The 14929-nt window shown below is 35.6% G+C and overlaps 1 protein-coding gene across 12 annotated transcripts in view; it reads left to right on the forward strand.

Annotated features, from left to right (window-relative positions):
- The window catches only part of LOC309647156 (uncharacterized protein), an 84430-nt gene that overhangs the window by 13499 nt on the left and 56002 nt on the right, over positions 1-14929 (forward strand). For 2 of the 12 annotated variants that reach the window (XR_014255838.1, XR_014255839.1), the window contains 2 exons: positions 3057-3257; positions 7543-8707. The exons of 4 other annotated variants lie outside the window; for them this stretch is intronic. Coding sequence is in view for 6 of the 8 variants with exons in the window: in XM_082434200.1 (XP_082290326.1) it covers positions 7543-7621 (79 nt within the window). In the remaining 2 variants the exon portion in view is untranslated. 6 more of the 12 variants (XM_082434206.1, XM_082434200.1, XM_082434205.1 and 3 more) reach the window with 3 other exon arrangements.

Here is a 14929-nt window from a genome sequence, read left to right on the forward strand (position 1 = left end):
AAAGGCTCTTTTTTTTCATACCTGTTATCCAGCACTTTGCTGTATAGAGATGGCTTAGAATAAATGTGTTAGTCCCTGGTGATCTGGTGAATTTGAGGAAAAAGTAACATGACAAGGGTGGGGCAGGAAAGGGATGGAAGAGAGGAAGTGAGGGTTTTAGAAGTAAGAATCATAACAAATCTCAATTTTTTTTGAAAGTTTCAGTGTATAATTAACTAAATTTTTAAAAGTATGTTCCCCAGCCATCAGTAGGACATTCATTGAGATTTAATCCATTAATATTCCATCCTCTTTTCTCACAGCCCTTCTCTACCAGGGAAGAGGGCATTTGACATAGGAAAAATAATATACAAGGAGTTCTACAGCCTCACAATTTGAAGAAAAAAATTGTTATGGAAAGTTCAGAAATGCTTTTTAAAATATTCTAGATTCTAAAACTCAAAAATGTCAAATCCTTGTGAACATCAAGTTGTCATGCCAATGGCAGAGTAGGGAGCTCATTGAATTTAGGATTGTAAATACTAAAAAACTTCTTTTGGAATTATGTTGTAATTGATTATTATATAGAACACAATTGCTTAGCATAAAGTCAATATGGATATCAAAAAAACATTGGAGGGCTTTAATGAAATCTTTCATTGCCCATGGCAGAAAGGCAGTATTCAGACTTGCATGGTGGAGAATCTGGTGTACTCATGCAATGTTAATGTCAGATAGGGGTCACACAGATTGCATGTGTGATTGCACAGCCATGTAATCAAGGATCAAAGACAAGATAATCAGGATATTTCATATGTCATTTTACAATATGCTGGATCTTTTTGGAAGCAGCAGTGTGGATTGCAATGCATATTGATATAAGCTTCAGGGGATCTGCATCTAAACCCTGACTTTACCACTTAAGAGTTATATAAATTTGGACAACTCATTTAACCTCATTAAACCTCAGTTTCTTCATTGAGAAAGTGAAGATAACACTAGACCCTTGTTTTCCATCTCATAGAATTTTTCTGAGGATTAAATGATTGCAGGTAAACTACAAAGCTCTGTAAAATTTAAATGGTTGCTATTGCTACAGGAAATACTTGTGAGATTCACTTATAAAATAACTTGATGTTTTTTACCTTTCAGTGTAAGTCCATTTATAAAACATATGCTTATTGATTCAAGTTGGTGATCAGTTTTTTAAAATTTCACCTTAATAAAGTAATGAATCATTGTGCAAACATTTCAGACCAATGCCTCTGAGCATAATCATTCATAACAGTTTTCTTTAGAACTTTAAATTGAGTGCCACTGTCTATTTGGGAATGCAATGCTAACATCTTAATTTATTTTCAACTAGTAGTTAATTTCCTTTAGAATGTATATTATCAACACTACCTAGTCCTGAGAGTTTCCAGACTTTTAGAAACACATACTAGGCTGCCAAAATCTCAGCGTCCTTCTGTGGCAGCTCAACTCACTGATCATTTTCTCCTCAACATCCTACAGGACAGGGGACTAAAATCATCTGCTTAGAAATAGTTAAGTTAGATAAGATGGTCCCCCCAAAGATACTATAAATAACAATAGATTTCTTATATGACAACTGTATCCAAGTAATGAGTTATACATTAAAAAAAAGCAAAAACTCATTCACCAATAACCCCGATTATAAAATATTTAGGAATAAACTCAAACTTTTTCAAGTAACATTGTAGAAGTCTTGGATTAATAGTAATACGTGATATATTACCAAATCAGAAAACTCACTGTCAAATGATGTTTAGCTGGAGGGTAATACTTCAGCATAGTTAAGAAATTTTTTAAAAAGGAGCTTCCTACTGGATATAAGAAGGTAGTATAATGCTATAGACATTTAAAAATCTGGTACTGGTACTAGAATAGATAAATATATTAGTAGCACAGAATAGAGAGAACAAAAACAAACTCATATGTGTGGGAAATCATATATAACAAAGGTGACACTTAAAAACAGCTGGTCCAATTACCCAAACAAATGATATTTGGACAGTTGGACCATTTGAAGGAAACCAGGTAGATCCCTACCCCAACCATTTAGAAAAGTAAATTTCTTATGGATTAAATATCTAAATTCAATATAGTAGTATTTAATATGTATATAAACATATTATGTATATTATATATATATATTACTGTACAAGAAAATGTGGGTGAATACTTTCATATCTTGAAGGGAAAATGACATTTCCAAGTGTGACCTAGAACTCAGAAGCCACATAGGAAATATTTGGTGATGTGCTGATCTTATCTGATTATATAAAAAATTAACATTTCCATACAGTGAAAGGCAGAAAGTCCAAAGGTAAACTACATGAACTATAGCCAAGAGCAAACAGGATGGGAGAAAATACTAAGCTACAAATCAGTAACCAAGGCAAACAACATGAGTAGACAAATGAGCACAATCTATGAGCAAGCAATTTATTGAAGACTACAAATGACCAATTAGTGTAGAGAAAGGTACTCGACCTCACCAGTAAAAAATAATCAAATACAACATTTCTAATCAGGCTGAGAAAAATGTCTAAGATTCTATCTGGTATTTACAAGAGATGAGAAATATAGCACTCTAACACTCCAGGTATCTTTTTGGAGTACTATTTGGAAATATCTATTAAAATCTCAAATGCATGTGCCTTTTCACTCACCCAGCAACACCAGATCACAGAATCCATGTTAGCACAAGAGAAGAATGATACCTCTGTAAGGCTGTCCCATCTGTTACCAATGGTAACTTTTAAAAAGGGAAATAATATAAATTTCCCTTAAGTGGTACAAATAGGTAATTTAATTATGTAATTCCAAAAATGAAAAACTGAGCCCAGAGAAGAAGATGGAAGAGATGAAGTAGAAGAGCATCTCCATAGGCTGGCATATAAAATGTCCTCAATCTATTGTTAATTTCAAAAACCAATTTATAGACTAATAGACATAATCATCATATCATAGTACATCAAATTGTCAGCAATGCACATCTTTATGAAATGAGGCTAGAGCATAAAGACTTTCACTTTTTTACTTCATATCAGAGACTGCAAACTGGTGACCTGCCAGCTTGATTCAAGTAGCAGATGTAGTTTTTACAGAGAGAGAATGTTTTAAAAATCAAAAGAATTCATGAGAAAACCTGGACCTCCAGCTCTCTTAAAATAAGATTTGGAAACCCAGGACCCATATTCCTGCCTGGCAACAATTGACTTGAGCTGGATAAACGCTGCCCCCTTTAAAAGGTATGTACCCTCTCTGTGTCAGACTTGACTCGTGTTGTTACCTGCCAGGTTTCCAGGGGTGTTGGAATTTGCTTCCTTTATTTCATATGCTCTTATATTCTGTGAATTTGTTACAAGTATGTATTACTCTTGCAGATAAAATGTAAGGATTAAAATTTATGATGGTATACCCTGTGAAACTTGTAATAAATTATCAAAGAATTTCAATGATAATATAGCAACAGTATTGTAGTGCACTTCAATTTCTAGTAGTTATAAATCCAGCATTTTAAATTAGCTGCAACAAAATTGAGACTAGCTTACCCAGAAATATCCTGAATGTTGAAATCAGATATTAAAAATAGAGCATCTGAATCCATATTTATAGAACACCTACTATATGCAAAGAAAAATGCTACATGCTGCATAGCATACAAAAAGGAGTGTGTTATCATTCCTTTTCTTTCTAAGTCATCCATTAGGTCTACAATAGCTAACTGGTTGTCATACATTGATACTATTTTTTCATAGTATTCATCACAAAACTTATTTTATAATTCCTTACAGCACTCAGTTATTTTACAATCCTGTTTCTAAGAGAGCTTTACTACTGTTTCAGTAATCTTTTAACTATTTTTCCATCCTTCTGACTCTGCATTTCAGTATCAAATTCATCTCTAAAACATTGCTCCAATCCTGCCATTTTATTTTTATTACACATTAATCCAGTTCTATAATTTGGAAAATCAAAGCATACCACAAGTTGACCCCAAAATGTCTAGATTTACTATTTTTCATGTACTCTGTTTTTCAGCCAGAAATGGGCTGCTGATTGTTTTCTAAACATATAATTTCAGATCTTCCATTTACTTGACTGTTTCTTCTTCCTGGAATGTCAACTCTTCCATTTTAGTTGTGGTTTAAAACCCTAGCCAGCTTTCACATCTTAGCTCAGATGCTGTCTCCACCATGAAGCCTTCTGCCGGCCCAGACAGAGATCTCTTCCTCTGAACTTCTATTGTGGTTTGCCTGGACTCCTGATACATCACACAATCAGCTGATTGGCGTCACAGTAATTAAGGCATATGTCTCCTGTATCCTTCTAAATATAAGTTCCTAAAGAGCAAAGATTGTTGTCTGCAAGCACAGAACTTTGCATACCGTTAAAAGTTTAAAATTTTCACTTGAAAAGTCATGAGATATACAAACTGATGTGAGGCAGAAATGAGGAAGCAGACAGAACTGTAATGAGAAAGATAAAGCAGACTGATAGAGGTATCTTATAGGAACTTAGGCTGGATTAGGGTGCTTGTGTGGGTGATAAGAGGACTGCATCATTGCCTAAGTGTAACACATGCACCTGGTACTTCCTTGACAGGATGACAATAAGGGAACCTATTCTCAGTAATAACAGGGTGTTCAGCTGAAGTCAACTGAGGATTTGGAGCAAGCTGGTTTGGTACAGCCTGTGTTGAGTGGCTTAAAAATTATAGAGTGAAGAATTGCTTAAGAGACAATGTTCTTAGGAAAGCCAGATAAAACTTATAGGACAGAGTGTCAGGCTGGCTGTTGAAAGACATCTGATAACTTTCTGTCATTTGAAGAGCTGTTGGTGGTTTGGAAATAAATCATGTTAAAGTAATCAGCCTTTGACTGTCATGAGTCCTCAAGGGGAAGTGACATGAAGCCTTGATAAACCTTAATAGTCATGACTATGATAGACGCCATGATTTATCAGGCTACCAGATTTATCAGTTCAAACCCACCCTCAATGGCCACAAACCATGCAGTTTATTTCAGCCAGGACTAAACTTCCATAATAAGCCAGTACATATGGTACGTGGCAAAGAGTGGATGCCTGATTACCAAAGCTAAGGAGGGTGTTATAAAAGCAAAAAAGAGTTCAAATAGGCTTTTTTGGAAACATTTGGAGGATGAAGCGTTTGGCATAAGGATGAGCAAGATGAAAGGTGGCCAGGAATCATTTCATTCATTATTCTTTTCCTAAATGGGAAGATCCTGTAGCTTGAGATTAATGCACATGAGAATAGAAGCCTAGCTTTGGACTTCTGACATAAGTCAGAGCAATTAGAACGCATACCTCCAAAAATCTGCAGATGGGCAGGGACTCTGAGAGTTTCCCTCATGACCTAACAGTGTCCTTGTACTGAGCTGGAGCTAGACAAATCCAGAACTAGGATTAAACAGGACACTTCCAAAAATCATTGAACAGGAAGGAAGTTTAATCTTTGCTCCTACAGGCAGGATTTCATTTGTTTGCCCAGGTAGCATCTGGGAGATCATTAAGAAATACCTGGATGGACAAAAGGGAACCCTTGTGCACTGTTGGTAGGAATGTAAATTGGTGCAGCCACTATGGAAACCAGTATGGAGGTTCCTCAAAAAATTAAAAATAGGGACTTCCCTGGAGGTCCAGGGTAAAGAATCGACCTTACAGTGCAGGGGACGTGGGTTCGATCCCTGATCAGGGAACTAATCCCACATGCCACAAGACAACTAAGCCTATGTGCCACAGCTACTGAGCTTGCACACCTCAACTAAAAATCCTGCGTGCTTGCAAACTACAGAGCCCACACACCCTGGAGCCCACGTGCCACAACTGGAGAGAGAAAACCTGCACGCTGCAATGAAGAGCCTGTGCACCACAACAAAAGATCCTGCATGCCTCAACGAAGATCCTGTGTGCCACAACTAAGACCCAACACAGCCAAAAATTAAAAAAAAAATAAAAAATAAAAATAGAACTACCAGATGATCCAGTAATTCCACTCCTCGGTATTTATCCAAAGGAAACAAAACTAGTTCGAAAAGATATATGCACCCCTGTGTTCATTGCAGCATTATTTACAATAGCCAAAATATGGAAGCAGCCTAAGTGCCCATCCATAGAGGAATGGATAAAGAGGATGTGGGGTGTGTGTGTGTGTATTTTCATGACTGGGTAGTGAAATATTACCCAGTCATGAAAACAGAATGAAATCTTGTCATGTGCAACAACATGGATGGACCTAGGGGGTATTATGCTAAGTGAAATAAGTCAGATAGAGAAAGACAAATACCATATGATTTCACTTACTGTGGAATCTAGAAAGACCAAATGAACAAACATAACAAAACAGAAACAGACTCATAGATACAGAGAACAAGCAGGTGTTTGCCAGAGAGGAGAGGAGTGGGGAGAGGAAAGAAATAGTTGAGGAAGATTGAGAGGTATAAACTTCCAGTTACAAAATAAATGTCACGGGGTGAAATGTACAACATGGAGAATATAGTCAATAATAATGTAATATCTTTGTATGATAACAGATGGTGACTAGACTTACCATGATGATCATTTTGTAATGTCTGGAAATATTGAATTGCCGTGTTGTGCGCCAGGAACTAACATAGTGTTGTAGGTCAATTCTACACCAAAAAATAAACAAACTTGGGAATTCCCTGGTGATCCAGTGGTTAGGACTCGGTGCTTTCACTGCCAAGGACCAGGGTTCAATCCCTGGTCGGGGATCTAAGATCCCACAAGCCGTGCGGTACAGCTAATAATAATAATAATAATAATAATAATAATAAATAAACTCATGGAATAAGAGATCATATTTGTGGTTACCAGAGGTGGGGGAAGGGAGAACTGAATGGAGGTGGTCAAAAGGTACAAACTTCCAGTTATAAGATAGATGAGTACTGGGGATATAATGTTCAACATGATTAATAAACACTGCTGTATGTAATACATGAAAGTTGTTGAGAATAAATCCTAAGAGTTCTCATCTCTAGGAAAAAAGTTTTTTTCTTTTTCTTTTGTGTCTATATGAGATGATAGGTGTTCACTAAACTTATTGTGGCAATCATGATGTATATAAGTCAAATTATTATGCTGTACACTTTAAACAGTGCTGTATGTTAATTATATCTCAGTAAAACTGGAAGGGAAATAAAACCCCACTTGGAGCTGATCAGTGGAGATAACAAAAGTTGTACAGTTGTCCCTTTGTATCCATGGGGGATGGGTTCCAAGACCCCCAATACCAAAATCCAAGGATGCTCAAGTCCCTTTTGTATAACAGTGTATGTAGCATTTGCATATAACTTATGCACAGCCTCCCATGTACTTTAAATTATCTCTAGATTACTTATAGTACCTAATACTAATATGTAAATGCTGTGTAAATAATCTAAATGCAACGTAAATGCTGTGTAAATAGTTGCTGGCACACAGTAAATTCAAGTTTTGCTTTTTTGGAACTTTCTTGAATTTTTCTTTTTCCTGAATGTTTTCAATCTGCAGTTGGTTGAATCCAGGGAGGCAGAACCTGGGATTTGGAGGGCCGACTGTAGTTGAGAGCAATGGATTCCGAATCAGATAACAGCTAGCAAAAAGAAGCAGAAAAGTGAGAAGTGCTCAGGGCAATTTTTTTCTTCTCTTCTTCCTCTTTTTTTCTTTCTCTCCTTCCCTCACTTTCTCTCTCTCTTTCTTTCCCCAGAGTGCTCCTTAATGAGACATACCAGCTCTTGCCTAATAGCTCCTTAAAGGGGCCACTGGATACCTGACTAGAATTTCAAGACCACCAGTCTAAATCTACTATAGATATGAACATCTCCTCATATCTCAGTAGCCCCTAGTAAATCATTGCACATTTAATACGGATAGAGACCATGAATCATAGTCTTAAATCATGTTTGCTTTTACTGAAAATAGATAAAACTAGTCATATTCAAAGGCATGAGCATATTTTTCACATTATATTTGATTGTACTTATATAATTTCATTTTTGATAGCTAACATATGCATATGGTTCAAAATTGGCATTCCTGTCCCAGTGATATAGTCCCCTTCCCAGAGATGGTCAGTGATACCAGTTTCTGGTACATGCTTCCAGAAATTGTTTATGTATGCACAATTACATATACAGGTATCTCACACACCTGTATAGTTAATGTTAATGCCTGCACATTAATGGTAATGTGTTATTAACATTAATAATACAGTCCTGAAAATCTGCAAGAGAATGTTAAGCAGGTGTCTATTTTTATCATTCTAATGCATCTTGTGTCATGTCAACCCCCAGACCCCCAATTTCCTAAATCATGTATAAACCACAGTAAAATGTTTATATATGTAACATACTATCATATTAGGATAAAAATTGCTTAAAACATCACCTACTAATCACCAATAATAGACTTACTAACAAACCTTTACTTTGTATGCCTGACTAGGGCATCTTCAGACACTGACTTCAGAGAAGCAGATGACTTTTGTTGACACTTGTGGGCGTCCCAAAATGTGTACATTTGATTCTTAACCTACCAATTGTGTCTGCAATATAACTTGAGGCTTTCCCAAGCGTTGTTTTGTTAAAATTGTACTGAGTTTAGGTGATGTAAATATGTTATTTTTCTCTATTAAAAAGTGTTGAGATATGTATATATTATTTTTTCTATACGATTTCTGTATTAGGGCTTCCCTGGTGGCACAGTGGTTGAGAATCTGCCTGCCAATGCAGGGGACACGGGTTCGAGCCCTGGTCTGGGAAGATCCCACATGCCGTGGAGCAACTAGGCCCGTGAGCCACAGCTACTGAGCCTGCGCTCCGCAACAAGAGAGGCCGCGATAGTGAGAGGCCCGCGCACCGCAATGAAGAGTGGCCCCCGCTCGCAGCAACTAGAGAAAGCCCTCGCACAGAAACGAAGACCCAACACAGCCAAAAATAAATTAATTAGTTAATTAATTAATTACTTAAAAAAAAAAAGATTTCTGTATTAAAAACTAGGAAGTGTACTATCAAAAACCAAAACCAAAACAACCAGGAACTGAGAAGTTGCCTTTTTCTGTCATTTTGCACAAATAGGTATGCTATATACACTATTTGTACACTTTTTAAAACTTGTTTTATACACACAACATTACCAATAGTTGTCTCTGGGTAGTTGGACTTTGGGTAATTATGTTCTGTTTGTTTATCTGATTTTCTGTATTCTCTACATCTTGCAACACGAAAAAAATATTTTTAAGGATGTATATATTTTTAAATTTTTAAGTAGCTAGTTCAGCTTTTAAAAAGTCACTTATGTGGACTCATTCCTCAAGCCAGATGTCATTATGTTTAAGTCCAACTCAGCCTATTCTTAATCTATGATTATTAACAGAACGTGATTCTACATATACATGGTCTCCCGATGAATCATTTCTACTTTTAATTAGAATTAATTATTGACAATTACTGTGATAACTTTAATAATGTGAACCTTAGGATGTTTATTTCATCATGTATTCAACCATTAAAAGGCAAATAATATCCTTAAACAAGAGTTTCACACTTTCACTTCCAGCTAGTTAAAATAATTTTGCCTGTTTATCAAAATCTAAAAGAAAACTTTGGACACTAAGAAACTGACAAATTAATTTTCTATATAAGGCACTTTTTTTTTTCCCTCCATTGATACTGCAATTTATTTCCCTGAGTGATCTGTATTCGAGTCTGTAAGTTACCCATGGGCGAGGCAGGCAGCAAAGGCTTCCCTGAGAAAGGCAGTTTTGATAGAAAACAGTGCATCACCTCCCCATCCTGCCAGTAATTTCCAAAAAATTACTCCAATCAAATTGACTACATCATCCCTTCATGAGAAGGCGTGTAAGGCACAGTCTTGAGAAGACTTTAAAGCCAACAGTATCACTACAGGCAAAATTATTGTAAAAATAAATCTTGAGAATGGTGCCTGTTTTAAGACTTTATATTTTGCTTATGATAGCACTGTGAAAGGTGGGAAGAGCAAATCTACAATTCAGATCCACAAAGAAATAATACAACGAAAACTTAAAGCACTTTTCCAATCAACCAATACAAATAATATAAATCTGAGTTCATGATACAGAAAAATGCCTGATGAATGACTATAATACACAATCTATTGCAATCAAACAAAATCAGGGAAGGTCAAATTTGAATTAGAATGTAAATGAAATAGAATTTCAAATAATTTAGCAATGTTTTTGCCTTCATAATCAAATATAATTTTGCTGATAGCATAATTAGAAACTATCCTTGCCCTAGAGTCAAGTGGATGTAAAGATAGAGAAAATGCATTTTGTGATTAAAAAAAAAAAGATTAGGAGCTGAGAAAGAAAAACCTACCTCTTTTTCCCCAAAGTAGGGAAAATTTGCATTAAAAGACTGATTGTTGGTCAAGGGTCAAATATCTACTAAATCTGGTCTCATCTAAAGTCAGCTTGGTCCTTCCCCATGCTGCTAGTGCATTCTCTTGCCTCTGCTCAGCAGCATTTCTCGACTGGCCATTCTGGATCAGTGCCTAAGTTTTGACACTGCCTAGATGAGCAAGGTTAATTTCCTATAGACAGTAGGTATATGGAGAAAAACCAGAAATATTAGCAGGGTTAACCTGTCAGTCTAATAAACAAAAGAAGAGAGGACAAGGAGAGAAGAAAAAAGAGTGAGGGAATGATTTAAGTGAAGATATCAAAGCGTATAATAAACAGTCCACAAGGTATAAACCAACTGACCAGAGAGGGTATGCAGTGCCAATTAAGGGTCGGAGAAACTTCTGTATCACTCAAGTTGGAAAGCTTCAGTCATGTGCCATTATTTCTCCACCTAGACTTGGATCCAAATAGTCCAATCTGCCAGAAATGTGAGGTGAGTATTACAAATTTAGGTTGGAAGACAGACATCTAAACATGCAATGTGATAAATGTTAAAGGAGAGGAGAGTATAGGATGCCTTGGAATACATAGAGGGGGCAACTAGTATGAATTTTAAAGAAACATAGTTTAACTGAGGCTGAAAGGATGGGAAGAGGGTAGCCAGGCAAAGAGAAGGGAAGGGTGTTTCTCTCTTAGAGAGGGAATGGATTCTGCAAGTGCCCAAAGGCAAGAGAATTGTTAAAGAGAAGTGAATTTAGCATAGACTTGAGGAGAGTAGTGTTGAGCAATGAGATAGGATTGGACACCATCAGGATACTAAAAAATCTTGTATGTCACATCAGGGACAATGGAGCCACTGAAAGTATCATAAATTAACTTGAAAAAAATCACTTACCAATGACTGGCTCTATATAATTTTACTTTTAGACTAGACACAAGACAATTTAAGCTAGAGGATAATTAAGAATTTTGCAAAGCCCCAAGAACATTGTTATAGCTTTTAATCATCATTATACTTTAGATGAACATGGCATATCCTACAAATGGCCTTTTAACTTTATCATGGGGTATTTATTTATCATTTAGCTCCTTCTCATGAAAATACTGTATCTTTTAAAACATTCTGATTGTTTAGATTACAAAAAAAAAAATGCTTATTATATTTTAGAATTGCTGGAAGCTTAACAAAATTTTGATGACTCATTTCATCAATAAAATGTTTTCAACAAATACTTTATATATATGAACAAATATACATGAATATATAGAATAAAAATACATGTGGATATATATTGCATATGTTATGTACATAATAGTAGTACATAATTTCAAATAAATTGTATATAATTATATATTTTGTATAAAATATATAATTATAAAGTATATATAACAATAGAAATTAAAAAATAATGAGCAGAAAAAAATTAGAAATCAAAATTCTAATAGAAGAAATAGAACCTTCCCAAGGGACTTGGAATACCCACTCTGGAGACAACTGTTATAACCCACATAAAATCTTCTGAGTTCTGATTTTTTTTTTCATATACACAACAAATTCTGCACATGGGACTGTGTATTTCTTACTTGAAGAAATAAAATATTGTGTGAACATTCTTAATTTCAGGCACACTTTCACAGAAAATTAATCAAGTGTTCTTACTATTTTGATTACAAAAGAAAAATTCCAACCACAAGAATCACTGAGGTCACCATTTACTCTTGAATGCATTCAGTGTGTTATGTTGCCACAGGAATTTCAAACTTGTAAAGTTGTATGACGCTCTCGAAGCCTTATGTTTCTTACTGCAAGGAACAGAGAACAGATAGATTTTAGTATTAAAAAATTAAACCTAAGGACCTCAATAAGAGAAAAATAAAGAAGGTAAGAGGGAAAAAAATATGCACCATCATTTAAAAGGAGCATCATTTAAAAAAGGACCATCATTTTAAAAAAAGGATCATCATTTAAAACCCTCCAGAGGCTTCCTAGTTTAAAATAACTCAGTACTGTCTTTTCTGGACTGAGGACCTGCATTTGAAACACCACTGAAAACCCTGGTGTGGTGGCCAGACCATGGATTCTTGGGTCAGCCTGGTTTTGATCCAGCTCTGTGTGAAATTAGGCAAGATACTTAACCTTTCTAAGCCTTTGTTTCTTTATCTATAACATGGGTATGAGTGACATCTACCTACTAGGATTGCTGGATGGATTAAATGCAATAATGAAATAATATATGTGAGGTGTTTAACACAGTGCCTGGGCTGTAGTAAGCACTCAATAAATACCAGCATAATTGTTCAAAGAAATAGAAGTATACAATGAACATAGCATCACCTTTTCTGACAAAAAGCCCAGGGTCAACATAAAATATAAACACCTTTAAGCCTTTGTTCTTACAGAATTTTGTTTTTCTTATTATCACAGTGTACTTTCAAATGTCTGTCTGAATCAATGCCATTTCATTTAGATTAAAAACTAGAAATAGCAGGCTATCAAACTTGCTTTCTGCAAAGCAGCAGGCAGAGTCCTACGGACCCAGGATGTGGAAGAGATAAACATAATTAAGTGGGAAGGGCAATGATTAGGGCAGTCTTAGCTTGTGCTAGGACAGGTCTTGCTAGTGGAAGGGCAAATGAGGTGATAATTTCAGTTCCTAAATACTAGAGCAAGAAGCTGTGAGATGGTTGTTAGGAGAGAAATGAGAAATAGTCTCAAGGAGAAAGAGGGCTGGAAAAGTACAACATACACACATGCTTCTTTCCTAAATCTAATATTTGCCTGTGTGCCTTATCACATGCCACATGCCATGCTAGGCATTTTCACAAACTGTCCTTATCTGCCTATTTTATAGATGAAACCCTAAGGTTCAGAGATTATAAATTGTTTGCTCAAGATTATACAAAGAAAATAGAAATTACAGTCAGTGGTGGCATATGTTGTTTGTAGTGATGATTATCGTGATATGGGTCAGGGACATTAGAGAGACCAGGCTCAAAGGAGCTGAGCTATGGAGAAAGAGTCTGCTCCCAGATTTTTAAGCAGCAGTTTTAGGATCTTCCACTTGACTGATAATAGCCAAATTTGCATTGAAAAGTCATTGAAGTAAAGAGATAAAAACCCTAAGAGACTTCATGTGGGTGATTTGTTGCTACAGAAGCAACTTGCTTGGTACTTGATGGTTACAGGTTGAACAGTTCTTGCTTTTTGTCCAGGAAATGCAAAACTGAAGGAATACAGATTTGCGAGGCAGGGAAATAACTCATTAAGATCATAATATGATAAGAAGAAACAAGTTGTGAGAGAAAATTTTTAAATAGAGTTTTTTCTGAACAATCTTATTTAGGCCTATATCATTGTTTAATAATAAAGTTTTATGCCTCGTTGTCATCTATTTTGCTTACTGATTGCACAATTTACAGTCACTTTGGGACAGGGGTCCTGAGGCTGATTACTAAAAAGCTTTGAAAACTTTTATCCTCATCCACAGTTAAAGCACCCAAGCATTTGAGCTACCTTTCAGAAATATTTTCAGATTCTATAGACACTAAAAAAACTGCTTCTGTGATGCTGTGGAAATAGATTGGGTATCTAAAGCCTGCACTGTAGAGACTATTTCTCACCTACTAAGACTGTGCCTATAATTAGTAGATACTATCACCAAGATGGTGGAATTTAGGCTCATCTGTTGGGGCCTATGTAGTACAGGAACTCTAGGAATCAGTGACTAAAAAGTCTGGATTTAGCTTTTGTTGTTAAAAAAAAAAATCTTAATTAAGCCAGACACAATAGGAGAAATGTCTGATTCCACTTACATGAGGAATCTAGAATAGACAAACTCAGAGAGACAGAAAGTTTGGTAGTTATCAGAGTCTGGGGGGAGAGGAGAGATGGGGAATTATTGTTTAATGGATACAGAGTTCCAGTTTGGGAAGAAGAAAAAATTCTGGAGATGGATATTGGTAATGGTTGTACAATGATGTGAATGTACTTTATGCCACTTAGCTGCATATGGTTAAAATGGTATGTTTTATGCATATTTTATTTACCATAATAAAAAATTCTTAAGCCACAACAATAATGTCAATAATACCTACCAGTATTGACTATTGCACTGGACAATGTGCTAAATGCTTGTCATGCACTCTCTTAGTTAACCCTTAAGGTAAGTACCAAAGAAAATGAGACGCAAAAGCTTAATTCATATGTCTAGGCTTCACACAAATAGTAAATGGTATAGCAGGCTTTGAACCTGGGTCTATTTACAAAGCCCATGCTATACCTACAACATTATATATATGGGACTTTAGAGAACTTTTTAAAGTTTATATAAAACTTTTATATTAGATTTATATTTTCATATCATACCAAAGGCAAGATTTAAATAAATAAAAACATCAAAGCTCAGTGTTCTAACACTAACAAGTGACTTTATTCTCAGGTGATGCTTTTTCAACTCTCCTTCATCTACAGAACTTTAAACACACAACAGAGGCAATCTCAGGGAACAGCAT

Source organism: Balaenoptera physalus, assembly GCF_965194825.1.
Source record: "Balaenoptera physalus genome assembly, chromosome: 17".
NCBI classification, from domain to species: Eukaryota; Metazoa; Chordata; class Mammalia; order Artiodactyla; family Balaenopteridae; genus Balaenoptera; species Balaenoptera physalus.